Source organism: Crocodylus porosus, unplaced genomic scaffold, assembly GCF_001723895.1.
Source record: "Crocodylus porosus isolate Cpor-Errol unplaced genomic scaffold, CroPor_comp1, whole genome shotgun sequence".
NCBI lineage: Eukaryota > Metazoa > Chordata > Crocodylia > Crocodylidae > Crocodylus > Crocodylus porosus.
This window is the reverse complement of record NW_017728947.1, coordinates 72,168,038-72,190,034: the sequence shown is the minus strand read 5'-3', so window position 1 is coordinate 72,190,034 and position 21,997 is coordinate 72,168,038. Positions and strand designations below refer to the sequence as shown.

The following is a 21,997-nucleotide window of genomic DNA, read 5'->3' as shown; positions in this document are numbered from 1 at the left end:
CTGGTGTGGTCGGAGTACTGGCGGTGGCCCGTGATGTGTCCCACGTAGATGTCGCGGAACCAACGGGTGGTGTTGGACACCATGAGGCAGCGCATCAGCTTGGCGTAGGGGTGGGAGATGCGGCAGGCATGCAGGACGCTCTCGTTGCTGGGGCCCCAGGCTCTGAGCGTTGCCACGATGAGCACGTCGACCGTCATGTCATACTTGCGGCCCCTCAGGGCATCGGCCAGCGTGGCGTACTTCTCCCGCTTGCGAGCCCGGGCGTCAGTGAAGGCTTGGCGCCGGTTCTTGAAGGGGATGGTGACGTCCACGATCATGACCTTGATCTGAGTCTTCACACACACCCACACCAATCTGTTTTTTATTCTGAATTTGCATTTTTAGTTCTGCTTTCTTCTAAGACACTTTTCAAGAAGATGCACTTTTTAAATACAAAATGGAGATTGTCCTTTGCATTTATAGCTCACAGATCAGAAGGACCTATAAAAACAGGCTTTTCATCTCCCAAAAGTTTGCATTGCCTCTTTAGAAATCCAAGTGATCCCAAGTATAGCCCATTTCAGGCCTTCATGAAAAACGCAGCTTTTTGTTCTGTTTGCAAATGGTGGGCATTATAAGCTCCCTGTATTTTTTTTTCTGTGAAGATGGCCAGCGTTTATTCATTTATTTGCTTTGGGTATTTTGCTTATTTGCACAGGGAAACATTAAGTACAGCCTATTTTGTCAGAAATGTTTACACTAAATTAAGCCATGTAAAGTTTTGTCCAGTGAGCTTTAGAAATACTTGCATTAATATCAGTAATAGAAAAAACAGTACTAAAACTCATGTAATTTGGTTTCCTACTACCTTTATTAAAACATCTGAATCTGGTTTACAATTTTTTATTAATTTTACAATTTCCTTGTGAGGTAGAAAAAGATTATCACAGGAAATGCTCATTTTCAGCAACACCTGGTAAGAGCAGCAACTCCTTACTAGCAACATTTCCCCTGACATTCTCTAAAACAACACCAGTCAGCTAGAAGCAAGTAGCACCAGGCTACTGGCATACTGCTTTTAACAGGCATCAGTGGTATCCTCATGTTACAAATAATGAAACTGAAGCCTCATCATCCCTACTAAAATGTATCTTTTTACCTCTGGGTAAAAACATGCATGAAATATCCCAACGGAAGAACACAATGAAAAAAAGCACTTGTACTGTGATGTAAACACACCTAGGTCAACCCTACACCACCATCTTTGTAAGTTCATTTCTTGGAAAATCTGTCTTTATTGTATTAGTTATCCTGGAGTAAAAACACAGCTATTCTTGCAGCAAAGGCAAACTCTGAAGCTTCAAGACTCTCAACAATGTTACCTAGGAAACCTGTGTTAGGGCTTTCATTAGGGAAGTGATTCTTCCATTCTATCTGGCACTGGTAAGGCCACAACTGAAGCACCATGTCCAGTTTGGGGACCCACACTTTTAAGAAAGTTGTGGACAGATTGGAAAGAGTCCAGCAGAGGGCAATAAAAATTATTAGGGGCTTAGAAAGCATGACTTATGAAGAAGGGCTGAAAGAGCTATAGTTATTTAATCTGGAGAAGAGAAGACAGAGGGGTGGGTTTAACAGCCTGAAGGCAAGTTACAGGGGGAATGGGACAAACCATTCTCTGTGGCCACAAGGGACAGGGCTAGGAACAATGACCTCAAGAGCAGCAGAGGAATTTTAGATGGGAAATTAGAAGGAACTTTCTGCTAAATAGAGAAGTTCTGGACTCTCCATCAGTGGCAATTTTCAAGAGCAGGTTGGAGAGACACTTGGCTGGGATGGTTTAGTCAGGGATGATCCTGCCTTGAGCAGGGGTTTGGATTAGGTGACTTCACAAGGTCTTATCCAGCCCTACAACCCTATGAACCCAGGTTACCTGATGCCCAGTAACTCAAGTCATTGAAAGCCATGGTTGACAAGGTTGGTTTGGAGGGAGGCTGGTGCTTCCAATATGGCCATTGCCGCTAAATGCAGTAGAAGCAAAGCTGTTCTGTGTTGCCACTTCTTCTAGCTGTACAGCTGCAATGCAGCGCAGGCAACCCCCACTACCCAACTGTGGTATAAGCAAACACCCCTTCCACCTCAACTATCCAATCTAGACACAAGTCTCCACAGGGCTGCATATTGCCAACCTTTGGTGCTGAGAACTACAGAAGCCATTTCAGCAGCAGCAAATGTGGATGGGGACAAGATGATAGCCACCCAGGTTACACATCTTCCACAAGGCCCCTTTAGACCCAGATTCTCTGATCCTAAAAGCAGTTCAGTCTGAATCACAATGTTTGGCATGCAAGAGAAGTGGATTGTGAGGGAGTTTCAAGGGAGTTGAGATGCATGGGCCATTGATCACACCCAATGCCAATAAGGGGACCCTAGGAAAGAACAATGGTCATAGACTGTGACTCAGTTTCCCGTCTCCCTAGTGAATTAGCCAAGAGATCCTTATTTCAGAGGAATGGACAGGAATACATAAATCTGAACCTAAACTGTATAACCCCGTCACATGCAAAGGCGGAGGGATGGAAGTCTGAAATGTGTGTCAAACCCTGAGGACAAATTCTGAGGGTCCTGAGTCCTTGCCACTAGTAATGAGTATGTTTGTTTATTCTCTGCTATATGGGGCTGTTCTTGTTAATATTGCCTGATTTATAACATCCCAAGAAACCAGTGTATAGTTTGAAGAACTTGCTTTGGCTTCTCTTGTACTTCTCTGGATAAAATCCCTCAGAGACATCCTGGATGTAACAGGAAATGAAAATGAGGCTGTAATAGAACAAGCCCTTGTCCTTATGGTGTAAGCCCATTTATTTACCCAGCATGTCAAAATAACAAGGTTCTTGAACTCAAGCTGCTGTGTTCCTACAAGTCGCAGGGGTAGGGTAGAGATGAGGACAGGAGTCACACTGCTCTACAGTACAGCCTAGGTTGACCCAAGACACCTGGCAAATCCTACCATGGCAGAATGGCTCACAAATCCTGAGTGGCTCACAAATCCAGAGGCACATAAGGACCATGAAGAACAAGCCATTACACAGGAAAGCCAGCAATTCAGCTACATACAAAAAGCTCAAGGCAGATTCAATCTGTTGTGCAATTTTCTGTAAGTCTCATGACTTCTGAGGAGACGCTGAGGGAGAAGAGGAGGGAGAAGACAAGACTGAGGGGTGATTTAATAGCAGCCTTCAACTCCCTGAAGGGGGGTTAGAAAGAGGATGGAGGTAGACTGTTCTCAGTGGTGGCAGATGACAGAACAAGGAGCAACAGTCTCAAGGTGCAGCAAGGGAAGTTTATGTTGGACGTTAGGAAAAATTTTCTCACTAGGAGGGTACTAAAACACTGGAACAGAATACCCAGAGGGGTGATAGAAACTCCATCCTTGGAGGTTTTCGATACCCGGCTAGACAAAGCCTTGGCCGGGATAATCTAGTTATGGATGGTCCTGGGTTTTTTTTGGTTTTTTGGGGGGGAGGGTGTTAGATGATCTCCTGGTCACCCAGTCCAACCCTCATTTTCTACGATTCTAGAGATCGGCAGTGAACAGCACACACAATTGCCCGTGGGGGGTGATGCACAAATCCTGCACTGGGTTCTGCCATTTTTAAATCAGCCTGTGCATGCTGAATTGTTGTTACAGGTACTGACCGGTTTCCAAGCACTTATACCCGTAAAAGTGTAACATCTGTACCAGGCCTTTGGGGTGCCAAAAGGCCAGGCACCAAGGGGGAAGACAGGCTGCCTCCAGGGGGCCCTTGCCCACCCTTGGCATCAGCAGAGAACATGAAGCCCTACAAGGGGCACGCTGTAGAGACCACGACCGACCGACCGGCAGACCCGGGTCACCTGCGGGCCAGATGAGAGTGGCTGATTTGTGTTGGCATCGCTGGGGGTGGGGGGTGGAGAAGGGGCTGTGGGGGCCACAGGATACAGAGGCCAGGGCTGGGAAGAGCTACCCTCGCGGGGGCGCTGCTCCTGGAACAAGCAAGAGGCGGGAGGCTACGTGCCCCTCTCAGGGCCCCGGGACACAGCAAATCCCATGCCGCACGGCGGACGCCCAAGGCACTGCAGCCCTGCTGGGCGTGGGCACAGCAGGATAGGCCCCTCGACAGGCCGGAGCCCCCCTCTCACTGCCGGTCTCGCGGCGCGGCCCCGGCAGGGGAGAAGAGGAGCAGACGCAGCCTCAGCCGTTTTTAACCCTTTCGGGGCCAGCGCTGCGAATGCCCACGCGGCTACGCTCCCGCGGCGGCTGGACCCGCGGATTGGCTGCGGAGCCCGCCTGTCAGGCTGGTGGGCGGGGCGGCGGTCCGGGCTCGCGTGGCCCGTCATAGCCACGCGCCGGCAGCGGAAGGCGGGGCTTGGCCCTAGCTTTGGCCCGCTGTCATGGCTGCCGTGGCGGAGCGCAGCGACTGTTCGGCCTATGCCTGCGACTCGGAGGTCGGTGCCGGCCCGACAGCCGGGGAGGCGCTGAGCGGCGCCCTTCGCTCCCTGGCCGAGCTGGCGGGGCAGGTCTGTGCGGGGCGGGGCTGGCCGGGGCGGGGCCGGACCGGGCGAGTCTTGCTGGCTGCGCACCCTCCCCCTTCTCTCAGCGCTCGGCGGGGGCAGGGGCCGCTCCCCGCTGGGGTTCCCCGGGCTCAGGTCGCCACTTCACGCCACCCCGGGGCGGAGCCCTGCCGGGGTCGGTCGCTTGGTTGTCTGGCCGTGGGCGCCCTGGGTACGGCGGGCGGCCGCCCCTTCTTCGGTCTTCTGCCGCCCGCGAGCGTGTTCCTGGGGACCCTGCGGCCTCCTTTTATGGCAGCTGGATGTTAAAGGCTCGCGTGATGAGACGCTCCCTTAAGGCAGCGCTTCTCAGCCTTTTCTGTATCGGGGCCTGTTTGTAAACGTTGGTGGCCCGTCCTGACCCATTGTCCTCAGGCTTCAGCCACATAGTGTGTGGAGTAGGTGAGAACGGAGCAACCCCTTGCAGACTGGAGCTCTGTCCGCCTGCAAGGGACAAGCCACAGTTTCCCACGTTTTTATCCTTAAAAAGGGATTCTCCTTTAAAAGTTTGTTACTGACTCGTTTTGTATGTTCTTGTGACCCGCTTTTGGGTCACAACCCATGGGTTGAAAAAAGCTGCTTTAAGGGACTGGGGGAGACCTGGTAAAGATGCTCTTGTTCCTGGAGAGGCAGGCTCGCTCGGTGCTCCTGGTGCTGTGCATCCCCAGTTCTGCGAGCAGTGGAAACATCCCTGGTATCCCTGCAGACATGGGACTGCTCTTGTTTGTGAATTTGGGTGTTTTGCAGGGTCCCAAGATTGTAAGCAATGACTTAAGAGTGAGTGGAAAGAATGGAAAAAACGTGTGCAGCTTGGTGGCTGTTTTCTGTAGAACTCGATCACATCGGATATTGGTTTACTCAGTTGTCTGCCAGTCTAACTCAATGCAGTCTGACAATAACTTTTATTTTTTTGGTAGTTACACAGGCCGTACTTGTCAAGTGAAGCAGGTGCAACAGCTGCTTAGTATCTCTCAGGCCCTTAAACATTTTGGCCCTCCAATACTGAGGGACCACAGCATTAAGAACCTGAAAACCTAAAGATTGAAGCCCACAGTCTTTCAGTTTTTCTGTCTATAAAATGAATAAGAACACTTGCCTACCTTTCCAACTGGAATTTTGTGATGATTAGTTAGCATTTTGCTATTAGACATGCCTCCCAGCATCTGTACTAATTCTTTGTTAATTAAAGGAACTGAGTAGAGTGAAGAATTCCTGTTCTCTGGCCATCACAATATGTCTCCAATTCTGAAATCACTTTTCTTCTTGTACTGTGCAGTGCAATCAAAATGTCAAATCTTTAAATTTATGTGAAAAACAAAAGATCAGCCACGTGCCTAAATCTGGCACAATCTGCCCACCATCTTAAAAGAGAGATCCCAACTATACAGTTACTCCAGTAAAAGATATAATCAGAAATCCCTTACTTTTTGCCTATTTTCTGGATCACTACGGCTACAGCAATACTCCAAACTAGCTGAAAGGCTATTAACCATTTTATAAACAGTAGTTTCTATTGCTGCTTCTAGCATTTCACCAGTTAGTCAAAGCCTGGCCATGTTGGTGCTGCATCTAGGATTCTGAACCTAGTGTTTTCACTATGGAGAAGTGAGTGACGGGGCTTAACAGAATTTAGCCACAGTAATTTTATTTCATAACAAGGTGGTTCTAGTCTAAAACACAGTCTACTGTTGGGACACATAGGGATATCTTTTGTGATGGAGTGGCTTGCTTGTACTGTAAACTGCTGCAAAATAAATCATCAGCCAATGAAAATGTAGCAGCTGCAATAACTACTATCAAACACAAACATTACAGTCCACTTATCATACTGCTTACAGGTATAATTAAGGCAAATGAAACAGTAAATAGTAAGAAAAAATGTATAAGGCTAGCACACTAGTATACACAGAAGTGTGGATTTATAGGGTTTGGCTTTGCTATAGGGACTATTCTTTACTCATAACTTAAAAGCTGCTTGAATAAACATGGCTCTTTAGCATTTTAAACTGCTAATCTCCAAGTTACTCCCATTCAGAAACCTTGCTAAATTTTCATATGTTGAAATATCTATATAGAAGCCAGAATGAAACATATAGTTGTTGCTTTAGTTGCAGAAAAAAAGATTATCTGGGGAGCTTTGAGGGGTGCATGTTTTTAATCTGTTGAATGCATATCTCTACCACCACTGACAGGATAACAAAGATCATGAATAGTTTTCAAAACACTGTGTCTTTTTTGTGGAGTGAGGGGGAGAGAACAGCTCAGGCTGCGTGCACATGTAGGTATGTGATTGGTAATGCTGGCTTAAAGAAATAAGTAAAACTTCATTTTCTTGAGTAAATGAGGTATTCTAACATTAGCCTAGTTTCTAAAACATGTTTCCCCCCCTGCTATCCAAGGTTTAGATTGAGAACTGAAAAAGAGGAAATCCTGTTGCTTGAGAGAGATTTATGATATGTATTATATGAACATGAACAAAAAGATTGAAAGATTTAGCCTATGTTACGTGGTTTTAGTAGTTTGGTAAATAGCAACAAGTTCTCTAAACTTGCTATTTAGGTCATTAGTTTTTCTGCCTTCATAAGAATTGTTAACCTCATCTACTTTCCTGCAAATTGACTTGTGGCCTGATCTTAAACTTAATCCTGGCATTCTCCCTGCATAAAGAATGGAGGATCAGGCTCCTTTCCAGATGGGAGTAGTATTAAGATGGTTCCAGTGCTTACCCAGTGATTTTAGTATTTTAATTGCTTTGCCTGCAAACTACTGCTAGCTGTCCTGTATATTTACTTTACTTACATTTGAATCTCTTTCTGTATAGTGTGCTTTTAGATTTTTTCTTTCATATTTTAACCTTCAAATGTCTTCCCCTTTTAAAAAAAAGATTTTGAATTCATCAAGAAGTAAATATATACCCATATTTGGTGCCATTAGACCAGTGTTTCCTAACCTTTTCCAACCTAAGGCACGCTTACATTAATAAACATTTTCCATGGCACGCCTATTAAGGCATTCCCCATCCTCATGCCTATTGTAGCTCATTGCCATGGCAGAATTCCACGACACACCTGTTCATTTCTGACAGTGCACTGATTGGGAAACACTGCGTTAGACAGTCCCTGTTGTTAGAGTAGATGTCAAAAGTGTGTTTTTTGGTGCTGTTTTGGCTGCCTGTGCATGGATTATTTTCTTGTTAAAACCCTAGAAGCTTACCATACCTGTGAAAATTAGGCTAAAATCACAAATATGGGAGAGTGTATAGGGAATTCTGGGCACAGTTCTGAGAACAGCTGAGCATCCTGAATTCAGGTTGATTCAAGTAAGAGTTTACCTGAGCATAGGACAGTACACTAAATTTGGGGCAGCCTCCAGTGGCTTATTTGGTTGGGGAAAAAATCTGTTTGGCTTTGATAAGCATTGCAAATGTTTTTCACTTCTCAGGATCAAGTCTTGTGAGAAAAACAGTTAACTGCAATAGAAATGAGGTGTACATGAATGCGTATGCATACGATTAGCAATTATTAACAAAACACCTGGCAGTATAAGATGAAGGGGCTTTTTTGTAGTCCTTAAAAGTAAACTTTTGCATTTGGTGTGCACCTTTGTTTTTTACAAGGAATGTTATTCATCGAGCATTGGTGTTTATGTACTTTGAGTCAATTGCATAGAAAGGAAAATTGTTTGTATTTTAAAGTTGGTTCAGTTGGGTGGGAAAGATTGTGTTGCATAGTCTGGGTTTTGCTTAACCTGGGAATTTGATAAAGATTCACCTCCCACCCACCGGCAGTAGAAAATTTTAATTTACATTCTTCCTTAAGAGTTGAAGGTGTGGTCTGGAAAAACACTTGGCACCCGCAGCTCCTACAAGGAATTGTGACAGTTGGCATGCCTTTGAATCAGGGGCATAATTTAACACTTCCTCCCCTCCACCCATATTTTTGTTGTGACACTAGCAAGTCATAAACTATTTGAAGACATTGTATTGGATGTTTGGTGTTGCTTCTTTCTTCTCTCTGACCAGTTAAATAAAAATCAATAATAGTAAATATAGCCAAAATATTTTAGTGTAATTGTTGGTGTAACCTGATCTAATAGACTGGCTTAAGCTGGTAGAAGTTAAAAAGCTATTATGTTAATGCAATAGCAGTGCCATTGCTTAACCAAAGAATATTTTTTTTAAATAGTTTCTTCAGATATTCACATTCTATAGTAACTTATTTAGGGAATGACTGTTTGCTTTGTCTTCAGTTATAACTCTCATTTCAAACCTTTCCTCTTCCCTCAGATAAAAATGCAATCAGGGACAGAATTTTTGTTGTCCTGTACAAGTCCTGTATACTTCTGTGACATTCTTTAATACAGCGTAATGGTGTAATTTTTGTGATGATGCTTGTTTTGCCCTTTTGAAGCTTAACCTTGGAGATGATGTGGTGAAAATTGTAATTGATTGGAGCAAACTTCAAAGCACATCAGCACTCCAGCCGACGTTGCTCTTTAGCGCACTTCAGCAACATATTTTATTTTTGCAGGTAAATATTTTATTGGATGTGTTAAACTTGGCCAGAGATCACCAATTAAATGTAGTGAGATTTATTTCTCTAAAACTTCAATTGTTTTGCTCTAGAATTGCTAAATTTAGAAAGAAGAAGATGCAAATATATTATACCTTTGGGATTCCACCACACTTCACAGGTACTCAAACTTGTTATCTTATAGAGTTATCAGAACAGTTATGGGAATAGCCTACCAGGCCGCTGTGGGTAAGGAGATTGAACAAATGCAGCCTCGTTGATTTCCTAGACTTGCATTGTAAATTCAGCACATTTTCCATCTATGGTGGGTTATAATTAAGCAATAAGACACGGCAGGTGTGTGTCATGCTATGATAATGATTCCATGCGTTGGGTGAGTTTTGAGGCACATGGAGTGCTTTCAGTGGTTCAAGAAGTGGCATTATCCCAGCATGACACATCCTGGAGTGTCGTAGTGCAATTAAACATATTTTCAGCATAGTTTTTTAGAAAGAGTAATTTCTTTGACATTAATGCCTCATCTTTGCCAAGTAGCCAGTCCCCATTACTGTCACTTTGGTTAACTATTTGAAACTTTCTGGCACTGTCAAAAGTAGTAGCTATAGTTGCATGTTGTGTGTGGTATAGTTTTGATAGTTTTTAATGTTTACCAGTTAATAACTGTAGTAGTATTGATGGTTTGTGACATAACATTTATGAGGTGGTGATGTGCATGCATCTGTTTTTTTAACTTTACATATTTTGTGACTCTATTGAATTTAAGGCAGCAGAGGGAAAAGAACTCATTACATTTGCTTGTCTGTATGTATAAGAAACAAGTCTTTTACTTTTGTAGGGAGGAGTTTCCATCAATTCAGCAAGCAAAAAGAATAAATGCAAAATTAAAAGCAAGTAAAAATGTCTCCTGGCTATACCATGTACCCATTTCATTCCTTTTCAGGAAACCTGACTGGCAGAAATCCTGCCATTTTAGAAGTAGTAATTAGCTCTGGTTTTGTAGGGCAGAAATAAGGTATAAAATTCAGGTGAGACATTAACTGTAGAAAGGGAAAAATCTGGGGTATAATTTGTGTTTACCTCTTATGCAGGAGTTATTTCAGTAGAATGATAACCATTTATTTTGTAGCTAAGAATCAGTTCCTTCTCATTTAATTTCGTGACCTAAGTAGATAATCAGCCATATCAAGAAAAGCCTGTGTCCGAGATAACACCTATATATTTCATGTCTGTGTTCTCTCATACTCTTTGGGCAACTGCAGTTTCAAGTGGAGAATTTTGTGATGTGGTGGTAAAGTAAGGGCTTTACAGAGTGAGAGCACTGGCTTTCATGTTAAGGAGGAAAAATACTAAGCCTTAGTGTTCTGAGTAGGCATTTGAATGACATGTTAATTAAGTGCTATTGGTGCCAAAGACTGAAGCTGTGATTTGGCTTATAACAGATGAGTAACAGACTGATTTGCTCCTAGATTTTGGGTTTCATACTGCACATGCACGTAAAAAGCCAGATCACAAGGATCTAAAATATGTGTATATCAGTATTTAGAAGTGCTGTACTTTTAGTTGGTCTTACAGTGAATTGTAAATTGATATTGTGTGGTCTCTCACATTTTTAATCACTGTATTTTAGAAACTATATTTAAAAATGCGTGGCCATTTTAAATTTTTACTATATTATTTTTGTTCAGCCTCTTTTAGAAAAACTCCAGTCGTCAATTAAAGAGGAAAACACAGGCCACGATGAAACTACAGGTAAAGCAGAAAGCAGGACATGTGATAAGAGTTCAAAGTTAGCTGATAATAACTCACAGATGGAAGAAAAATACACAAGTTATGATTCTGGAGATCTGAAAGAAGCTCATATTAATTTTGATCCAGAGGTGGTGCAGATAAAAGCTGGAAAGGCAGAAGTAAGTGACCTAGATTTGAGGAACAACAAATCTTTAATTTTAAATATGAACACTGAAATAAATATATACCATCATGCTTATTACCTGCAGATTGACAGGCGAATATCGGCCTTTATTGAGAGGAAACAAGCAGAGATCAATGAAAATAACGTCAGGGAATTTTGCAATGTTATTGATTGTAATCAAGGTAACTATCCAGTCAGTGTTTAATCTTCCTAGCAGTTACTACTTTTTATTTTAAAATGTGTAGTTTATAGTTTAAAACAGACTTTGTTTTAAAAAGAAGTCAAGTTTAATCAGTTGCATGTATGATATAGAAATCATTGGGAGAGGTTACTTTCTTGGTATTAAAGGTTAATAGCATCTGTACTAAAAGAAGAATATTATACTTGTTTTTAAAACTTAAGTTTAAATGTGATGTCTGCTTTATGATGTTATTTTGTTGCTGACTTTTTAATAGGAACACAATTTAACTGAATTACAGTGCAGAAATGTCTTATCAGTTATATGTTGCAAGTTGAACAAAGTAATATTAAAAAACATCTTTCTAATTCATATAAATTACTAGGTAGTTAAGGTAGGAAAAATGTGAAGTATCTTAAATATTAAGTTGCTGATGTATTTTTTTTAAATGGGTCTTGCATTAAACAGTCAGGCTTTTGTTCTGTACAGTCACTGTCAGCTTCTGAAGACAGTCATTTTATAACCTAAGTAGTAAGATATTGAAGTTTCTCTGTATTCTTTCATTATAGTTCCAGTGTATATGAAACTAAATGTGCATAATAACATATGTGACTCACGTAGTTTTGGATATGAAAGATCATTATAAGTTGTTATAAAATGAAAGGTTTGTATGTTTTATTAAATAGAGGTGGAATGAATAAACATTCTAAAATGTTAAAATAACCTTAGAAACATTGAAAGATACAAGCTGCCATAAAAGATGCTAGATAAACATTTATTTAAGTCACTTGATTTTTTTTTTTTAAGTTGTAAGTGAATATGCATACTAAAGAGAATGCGTATTCTAAAATTTTTGTATTTATGTTTATAATGTTAATGGAGCTGTGAGTGAACATGGACAGGAATAATATACAAATGTTACTGTACAAGTTAATGTTCAGTGCTGTAAGAGTTTACAATTCAACAAATCATATAAGCCACAGACTGTCAAAATAAGGAGGTTGAGGAGTGGAACAAGAATACCAAATCAGACCATGCTCCAGTAAGAGAGAAATATAGTATAAGAGGGAAACATTGAAGAAACAGCTTTAAAAAAGCACTTGGGGAAAGGCCATTATGAAATAATCATTTGCTTACTTTATACACGCTTTACCCCAAAACTGGGGTGTGCAGCTTAGGGGAAATTCACCAGCATTGTATGTATGCACAACTTTACAGGAGGGAGTTGCCCCATCAAATACAATGAAGCTAGGCAAATGTGTGAAATTTGCTCAACTGGGGCATGTGTCTTTTACACGTATAGAATGAGGACATTTAAGGTAGAAGTGGCAAAACCAATAATGTAATAAGATGTTTTAATTTACGAATGAGTACTTTGGACAGTACAGTGTTTCACTATCAGGGCTGTGTTACCTTCAGATGCCATGTGATCCTCTTAAGGCTGCGACCCAGTATTAGCACTGTTAAGTATGGAAACACAAACACAGGATTCATAAGATAAAACCAACAGATTTCAAATAGGAATCCATAGTGTCAAAAACGGGACAAACTGACCTGTCATTGCCTTTGAATTTTTTGCAACATGAGAATTGTTCTAGTATTTTTCCTTAGTCAAAAAATGAGCAGAAACTAAGAACTTGCGTTTCTGAGGGATGGGTCGAGTCTAACAAACTTGAGAACTCTTGACTTAGGGTCACATTCTTTTTCAAAATTTCCTTAGAGAACAGCTGTGCCAGAACAGATGCAGTTTTCACACCTTACCCTGGATTTAAAAGTCATGTAAAAGGTAAGCAGTCATTTCTAATACCCATGTACTTACTTATTTTCCAGAAAGAAAGGCTCTGATTAACAGTGGTGGGTGGGACAAAAGAAGATCAAATTTGGCTCAATTTGGGTGTTTTAAAAATGAGTCTTTTATAGAACATTTTAAAAAACCATGGAAACTTTTGTATTGATTTCAAGGTTAATGAAAGCAGTTTTGAATGGTTTCCCTGTAAGATTTTGGATTCAAAGACTGCTGCAATGTGCTAATGCATGAGAATCTGAAAGAGTATTTTGCTAGAAGCAAAAGCGAACTAGTCTGTTGCCATTGACAGAGATAAAAGATGTTTTTAAAGGGTGAGCAGAATAGATGTAGGCTTAAGAGTTGTTTGGTTTTAATGGTCTATGACTAATCTAGATGAAGAATTAGATTAGTTTTTTAAAATTAATTTTTTTGTTTCCCTGTTGAGATTAGAGGAAAACACAAATTCTAAGCATAGAATTGTTGTACTGCACAGCTGTACAGTTTGTGATTATCACAGGGATTGCATCATTGTTTTAATACTCCTTTGATTTCATTTGTTGCTGAGTAGGACTCTCCTATTGAGAGGAGCCTGTCCTTGCCCAGTCTGGGTGAAAGGGCTTGTTCTCTTCTCCAACCTATTCCATTCTTTGGCTAGTGCTTTGACAGAAAAGATTTTGCACTTGCCTCTTCCGCTTCGTACTATTCTAATGGTTTTAAAGGGGTAGGAGAGACTAGATTGTAGCAGGTGGAGTTCTGTGGGACTGGCAGTCTGGCTTGTTTCCCAAGTATTTTAAGAAGGGAAAGTTAAAGAAAATAGAGCAAATGGTCTTAAAGAAGAGAGCTGTATAGCCAAAGTAAGTGTGTAAAATGTGCCTAATGCTGTTCAGCCACATATACAACTTGCTATTTTAAACACAAATACAAACATAACTCTTCTCTTTTCCTGAAAATTAGAATTATACCTCTGCTGTCTACTTTCTTCTCCCCTTCAGAGAAAAAAAAATCTCAGAAGGTACTGTCAACTAGTTTTGCAGTATATTTCTAAATGTAACCAGTTCAGGCAAACTAACTAAATTCAGATTCTGGGTTAAAAGGGAGATGGCAGAAGTGAATCTCAGACATAAGAACTGTTCTACTGAGAACTGTTGGTTAGTGTATTGAGGCAGGTAATTGCAGAGTCTCAGGTAATCTCAAATGGCACAATATTATAGTGAAGAAAACATGGCCCTTTAGGTAGTTAAAACCCAAACTGCTTAGAACCTTTTCTAGGTCAGAACCAGCACTGTGAATTGCAATTGGAAAGGAATGAGAGTGAGCCAATGTAGATTGAGGAGTACACATGTAATAGACTTCCTGCAAGAGATGCCAGGGTAGTAGAGAGGCTGTATGCTGAGTCATCTGAAGTTTTCTGTGTGGTTTTCAGATTTATCCAAGAAGAACATGCAGCCAGAAACCCACCTAAAGGGGGCTGAGGAGTGGGTAATATTTATTAACCTTGATGCAAAGATATGTCAAAATCTTTTAGCCATGCATAGAGGTTGGAAAGGGAGAAGCCTACTGAGCACCTGAAAGCAGTTGCAGATCCAAAAATATCCCCAAATTGCTAACCCAAATAACAGAGATTGACAACTCCTTGCTAATACTTTTTTGATTCTCCTAGATATCCTTTCCCGTTTAATCTCAAAACAGACTGGATTTGTACCATTTACCATAAGATTATGACTTCTTTACTCTTCTTTCTACCTACACTATTTTATATCCAATCCTCATTTTTGCTTTGACATTATATCTGTACAATCAACAGGGGTCCTGGTTTTCTCTGATAAAAATATTCCCATTATTTGGTTTTAAAAAAGTAACTCAAAATCCAAATTGCTCCATGATTAAAATGAAACACCATTAATTTATAGATGTAGATATAGTGGTGTTTTCATGTTAATCAAAGACAAATATGGGTTTTGGGTTACTTTTTTAAAACTGAAAATTGGGGATTTTTTTAAAATTGAAGAAAACCAGGATCCTTGATTAATCAAATTTAGTGTCTAATACATTTTTACTCTAAAAAGTCTTGATATTTCATTCCTTGTAAGTGAGAGGAGAAATTGCCCTTACTACAAATAAATTGCAGTGAAAGCCCTAAGTTACAGTTTTTATCCATCCTTTAATTTTAGTTAGGAAATTAATTTTATTTATCCTCTAATCTAAAATGTTGCTAGGACTTTATGACATGGGAAACTGTAATGGAATTGACTTGTTGATTAGTTTATTATTATTGATTTTAAAAAGCATTTTCATTTTGTTGTTAGTCAAATGAGAAGTTCCTGGTCTGAGAGACTGACTTGTACTTTAAGTGTGTACATGAACTAATCTTGTCTCCTCGTAATCTAGTTTCTAGAGTTGTAAATACCTATGGTCCTCAAACTAGATCCGAAGGAGCACATGGATCCAATAAAGCCAGTATCCCTGTTCGTGACTGTGGAAACCAGGCTGTAGAGGAAAGACTGCAAAACATTGAAGCGCACTTACGGTTACAAACAGGTTTATATCAGGTTTTCTAAATGCAAGATCAGTATGTTAAATTGTATGGTAACTGCTATTAATGCTGTCCAGTTGGGTGATGTTTCCAGTTTGGTCCCTAACACTGAAGGTTATGGTCTGGATCATATATAGCCTGGTAGTTAACTTATTCAGGATGTGGGAGACCTGGATTTAATGTCCTTCCCTGCAGGGATTCAAACCCAGTGTTTCCCATTTCCTAGGAGAGTGCCCTAACCAGAAGGCTATCAGTATTCTGGGTAAGAGAACTCCTCCTTTCCCTCCTCCAAGCTGCAGAAAAGGTTGCAGGATTCATTGGGTCAGTCATTTGGTGGAAGAAGAGACCTAGGTCTCAATCCTTGAAGTCCATTAAATCAGCAGCATGCTGCCTTCTGTGTCACAAGCTGTGTGACTTGGAGTTGAAGCGCCCCCAGAGTTAGGTGGCAGCTAAGTCGAAGTTTCAGATTCATGATTGTTCTCTGCTCTCAGCACTGTTACTCAGAGCAGTTCCATCCCAGAACTGCTCTTTTCCTTCTACAGTAGAAGATGGCAGCACTAGGAGGAAGAAGATGGAAGGAGTTTTAAGTAGAAGTTGCTGAGTGATGTGCAGAGAGCAGGCTGGAAACCAGGAAGGCAGCCAGTCACAAAATGGTCTGCATGTGCTTTAGAAGTAATAAAGTGACAAAACCATATATTTAATGCTTATTTCAACACTCCCTTGAAGGGAGGAGGCCTGGATCAACTAATGGAATCGAATTAGAGCTGGAAATGACATTAAATGTAGAGGGGAAAGCAGCAGATGGCATAAAAACATCAGGCTACATCAGGTACTACTTCAGGTGAAACCAGATAGGCTGCCAAGATTAAACATAATCTGAAATCTATCCCTGGGCTAAAGAATTACTTCAATTTATAAACTGTCTTGCATCATAAAAGCTGAAGCCACATGTTGCCCATTTGTCTAGTTTAGGGGTAGGCAACCTTTTCTAGCTGCAGGCTAGAATGAGCCATCTTGGGTCACAGATGGGCAGGCACGCACTAGGTCTCAGCCACGAGTGCCACTGATTCTCATGGCAGCACAGGGAGAAGTGTCTGCTGCTGCTGCCTGTCCCTGCCACTGAAGCCCACTGTCTGTGGGTCAGGTGCCATCTGTAGGTGGTAGGTTGCCAGCCTCTGGTCTAGTTAGTACTGTAAGATACTGTAATAAAAGGAGAGACAACAGAAGATTTTCAACCCCACCTTGTTCCTCCCCAGTATTTCTCCCTAGTACAGGCAGAGAAGTACCATTCTCATCCCCAGGCACGGGCACAGGGTGCTTTAATGGTGCTGGGTGACACTCAGGGCACTGCCACTCAGGAGTATAGGTTTCTCTGTCACCAATAGGATGACAGTGTTCTTGTGCCAGTTCATAAAGGAGCCTTCTCATTTCTAGTAGGACATGGGAAGATATGTGAAGGAGTAGGACTGGTAAAGATAAAGTAAAATGGATAATAGAATTCTGAATTCAGTGGCCTTAAATTTTCTTTTGGCCTGTTGTGTGTACTACCTGAAATCTATGATGTAACATGCATTAGGAAGGTGTTAAGTTAGTTCTAGGTTTGGGGGGTTTTTGCACGGTGTTTCAGAATCTTTTCTATGCTTTAAAGAATGTCTCAAGTCCTCATATCCTGAAAAAAACATTTGTCAAAACATGAGTGATGATTTGGAAGTTTTCCTTGGTACAGCAAGTGTTTAATTAAAAAAATTCTAGTTCTGATTAGAAAGACCATTTTTTAACTTCAAATAGATGCATTTTTCCTGAGTCTGAAGGTAGCTTCAGTACCTCCACTTAGAGTCCTGCTACAAAGCAAGAAACCAGCCTTAGTCTATTTTCACTGCTGCTTTCAGTAACATCACTTTCATGGTTCTGTTGTTTTAGTAAGCAGGAAGAAACAGCAGTTGATATAAGTGTTGTTGAGAAACTAATGAATGAAGCAGCTGAGACCTTTTTTCCCCCCCACCCTCCAGATGCAAGCAAGGTAAATCTCCTTACTTTTCCAGAGCTAGAGAGGGTCCCAGGGAGCACCTTGTTAAACATCTCAGAAACTGCATGAAGCTGTCAGTTACCTTTCCCCTCTGTTTTAATTACTTGGTTGGTAGGTGAAGTCAGATTGTGCTATAAAGTTTGTAATTATGCAGATGCTTTCCTGATTCTTCCTACATGGATTGTTACATTTAGGAGGTCCGGTACCTAGAGACATTTATCAGAGAATTAAAAAACTTGAAGATAAAATTCTTCAATTGGAAGGCCTCTCACCAGAATATTTTCAGTCTGTAGTAAGTAATTTTTTGGCATCCTTATTTTGTTAAACATGTTCAGAGGTGGGTTTTTTATAATTTTTTTAATAGCAAAAATAGCAAATCTTATGTTATCGTATGTTATGCTATCAACATTAGATGATAAAACCAAGTAACAAGGAGGTATAACCTGTTCTCCCCACTGTGACATCAGGGGATATATTTTAATAGTGGTTAATTTATTTGATTAAAAACTTGAGTTTAATGTTGGGAACAAATGCAATCGCATAAACTAAAATAATGAAAACAGTAAGAAGGTACATATCCTGCTATAGTGCCTGGATGTTTTCCCTAAAAATGTGAGAAATATCTAGATGACTAACTTAAATTGATTAAAAAGTGTGATACTCATAGAGGTGAGAGCTGGAATGAAATCTTTTGTGGAATTTGTTGATTTGTATATATGGTATGATTGAGTTCTACAGTTACAGAGGTCATTAATATATACTGTTGTTTGCAACAGGAGCGATGACAAACCAGAAAGTATTGGAGGATAGAGAATTGGGGATTGCTTTATATGGGTGGTGTTTTTTAAAGCTAACCATTGTACCAAATTCTGCCATTAAGTGTGCGGAGGAAGTAAATGTAGTTTATACTCTGCCTTCAGAATTGTATTTTGTAAACAGGTTTAATTCTTTTCCAGTGAAATGCAGCATAAGTAACGAGTAATTAATAAAGGCTGCATGAAAGGTGTTTTGGGTTTTTTCCCCTTCTTTGGTATGAAAGATATGAACAAAATAGAGTGGGGTTGGTTATAGTGAGACTGGTGAAAGGAAGGGCAGAGATGCAAAGAATTGTCCTGCCCAAAATCAAATGAGAAAAGGTCTCCCCAGTTACAAAATAAGTACTATTATTTATGAAGTTTAAGGTAACTGTCCTCTTAAATATACAAAACTACTGTTGAGGGAGTCACGGCTTTATATTTAAAATAACAGAGATTGAGCAGCTTTTCCTAAAAGTGCCTGAATCTGGGCACCAGTGATTCAGTTACACTTTAAAATTTGAACATGTTAGGAAGTAAAATGTGCAGATTACACTTTATTCAAACACCAATTTAATGTACCCTTTTTGTCCAACCATGGAGCTACAGTTTCCTCTTGGAAATGAAGCAGACAGGAGTCTGGGGCTGAAAACTAAAACAAGGAAGGGATCAACAGGGCAAAAGAAAAGGTACTCAGTCCAGTGGAGGAGGTTTATATGAGAGAGCCCTTTACAGGGAAGAACAAGGAACATTTGTGTGGTAACAGAGGAAGGAGCTGTCCAGCAAGACCAACAGCCCTATTCTTTGATAGAAGAGGAGAGAGAGGAAACCTGGGGTTCAGCTATTCCACTCATGCAGAGGATATTCTTGTAATAGGTGGTGGGTTATTTCTGATCTTAGCGAGCATCTCTCTCAACTGTAAATTTTACTTAATCATAAGAGGATATATTTGTATCTGTGGAATGGCTATCCTTTTGGTGCTCTGAAAGAGTGTTCCTTGTTTAGTAGGGGTGCACCATTAAGAGATTGTTGGGGCCAATACCAATAGCTGATATTTAAGGAGCCAATACTGATCTGATATCCTATACAGGTGCCACCAGGTGGTAAGTCCGGTGGGGAGGGAAGGGCCGTGGGGGGGCAGATCAATGCCCCCCATTGTGAGGGAGGGGGCAGGGGCAGGTGCTGACCAGGGCAGGATGCCGGACAGGTATGGCTCATGGGGTGGGAGCAGCTCCAGCTGCTGTTTACACCCGGGGGGGTGGGCATGCCCTTGGATTGTGCAGTGCAGGGCAAGCTGGAGCTGGTGCTGCACTGGGCTTTTCTTGCTGGGGGCTGGGCTTGGAGTGGGCTCTGGGGGCCCTCGGAGGAGGCCGCAGCCACTCCAGATTTCACCGCAGCTCTGCTCCCAGCCCCACGTCTCTGTCTGCTGCCCGGTGCAGCCCTGGCTGAATGCCCCGCCTCCACCCAAGTGCCCGGAAAAGCTAGGGTTGCAGCAGACAGCAGCACGGGACTGGGAGCGGAGCTGTGGTAAAATTTGGGGTGGCTGGAGCTTCCTCCAAGCACTGCTGGAGCCTGCTTTGAGTGCCTGGTGAGAAGCCCCCCGCCCTCCCTACATGGAAGGAGGAGCAGGAGCTGCCCCTGCCCCACAAGCTGTGGCTCTGTCCTGGGCCCACCCTGCCCCAGCTGGGCAGTGCCTGCCCCTACCCCCTCCCTGACCACAGGGGGTGTTGACTGCCCCTCCCACGCCCCTTCCCTCCCACCCTCCTTCTGACTTACCAGCTGGAGGCAGTTCGCCATGCTGCCGGCTCTGTTCCATGATGTGCTGTGGCTGCAGGCAGCATGGGCATTATCAGAAATTATTGGTCCGATTGAGCCAATATCTGATATAGACAATCTTGTTCATATTGGTACCAATCTGATATCAGTCTGATGTATCGGTGCACCTCTGTTGTTTAGTGATATGATAGACCCTGTAGATTTTACTTTGTGTTTAGTAAATGCTGTACTAAGTCTGGTTGATATTTATTCAATCTAGAATTTTTCTGGCAAAAGGAGGAAGGTTCAACCACCCCACGTAAGTGACATTAAGTTTTGTTTACTTATAACCACTTCCTCAAATAAAATCCTCATTTTCAATGGAGTATTATCAAAGTGCACAACCTGGTAACTGCTTCATATGTGCAGTTAGATAAATGTTGGGTTACTAAGTTTCCTTCAGACACCAGTCTCCCAATCATGTGGCCACAGACATGTTTCAGTGTACACATTTTTAACACTATATTTTAATTTAAAAATCTGTTAAATTTTGTTCTAAAACATCTGCTGGAATAGACTAGATATACTTCAGTTCTACTACAAAGGAGGGATTTAAATAAATAAGTAGTTTTCAAACTTTGGTCTGCAGACCCTGGGGGGATCCGCAGACTCTGTAAGGGGTTTGTGAAAGATGACTAATCAATCAAGATTATGTGAATAATTCACTTATAGTTCAAAAGGGTCCACACCTCCATTCAATATTTCTGAAGGGGTCTACACCTCTATTCAAAATTTTGTAGAGGTCCGCATCTGAAAAAAGGTTGAAGACCACTGGAATAGATGACCTCTTGAAGTTCATTCCAGCTGTACGTGTTTGTCTTTGTTCTGTGATTTTGTTTGTCCCTTCCCAATAGAGGTAGTTCTTAGATTCTTCATGTTTCAGACAACTTTGTGAAAGTATTTTTATCTTGGTACTGAATCATCATGAAGTAAAATATCTGAAATTTTGCTAGAAAACTTCTCTGGCAATTCCAAGATGTAAATTGTGTGGTGTTTGTTTTTTTTTCTTCTTGTAGCAGAATTATTCATTGGCAGAACTTGATGAGAAGATCAATGCAATTAAGCAAGCACTACTAAGAAAAACTAAGGAAGCTAAATCCAAGGAGGTTGACCAGCTTCTTCGATGAAATCTTTTCAGAATTCTCATCTCTTTTAACAGATTCTTAAATTTTAGACTCTAATCTCAGTAGTGTTCATCTGGAATGGCTTCAGTGATGAAACCAAAACATGCGTGCATCTCCCTTTTGGGTATTTTTGAAAAATTTTACTCTTGTCACTATCTGCTAAAACTAATCTCAAGTTAACCAAACTGTTTCTTTAAAATGTGAATGCTTTGAAAGTAGCATTCTAAAAATACGTTTCCTTCTGTTGTAAAGGAGGATTTACATTTTTCATCCATGAAAATCTTTTAACTTCATTGTACAAAGCTACATTTCATTGGTGACTTTGGATTAGAAGAAAAATCTTTTGGATAAAGCAGTATTCAGAAGGGCTATCTGAAGTAAAATGTTAGTGTTCATGAAAGTAATTTGCATAATTTTGTGAAATAAAATAATATACCTACTTTGTGCTTAAGTGAATTTCTTTTGTTAATAAGACCAGTACGGCATCACAAAATCCATTGAAAAGGAAATAGTCTTCAGAAATGCATACAGCCAGCAACTAGAAGAATTTTGCACATTCTAAGGCAAAAAGGTGTGATGTTAGGTGTAGATAGAGGCAAACCACCGATTTCACTGCAGAATCCTGTTAGAGCTTAAGATCAATAACAGCCTAACAGGTTTTAGAATGTGTTAAATCTTAACCACACTAGGGGATTAAGTGATGCGTGTTAGGATGTGTTAACACATTA

General features: G+C 41.1%; 1 protein-coding gene across 7 annotated transcripts; it reads left to right on the top strand.

Annotated features, from left to right (window-relative positions):
- Positions 1-4,381: 4,381 nt before the first annotated feature.
- On the top strand, positions 4,382-21,709 carry MBIP (MAP3K12 binding inhibitory protein 1). 7 transcript variants are annotated; one of them, XM_019551957.1, is made up of 9 exons: positions 4,382-4,539; positions 8,979-9,098; positions 10,787-11,008; positions 11,099-11,195; positions 12,912-12,977; positions 15,366-15,515; positions 17,731-17,828; positions 20,366-20,404; positions 21,165-21,709. In XM_019551957.1, exons 1-9 carry the CDS (start codon positions 4,414-4,416, stop codon positions 21,270-21,272), a joined length of 1,026 nt encoding a protein of 341 aa, XP_019407502.1. In that variant the 5' UTR covers positions 4,382-4,413; the 3' UTR covers positions 21,273-21,709. The 7 variants fall into 7 exon arrangements, with proteins under 7 accessions (XP_019407502.1, XP_019407501.1, XP_019407508.1 ...); XM_019551956.1 differs by having other exon boundaries at positions 21,162-21,709; XM_019551960.1 differs by having other exon boundaries at positions 4,383-4,467; positions 21,162-21,709.
- Positions 21,710-21,997: the final 288 nt, after the last annotated feature.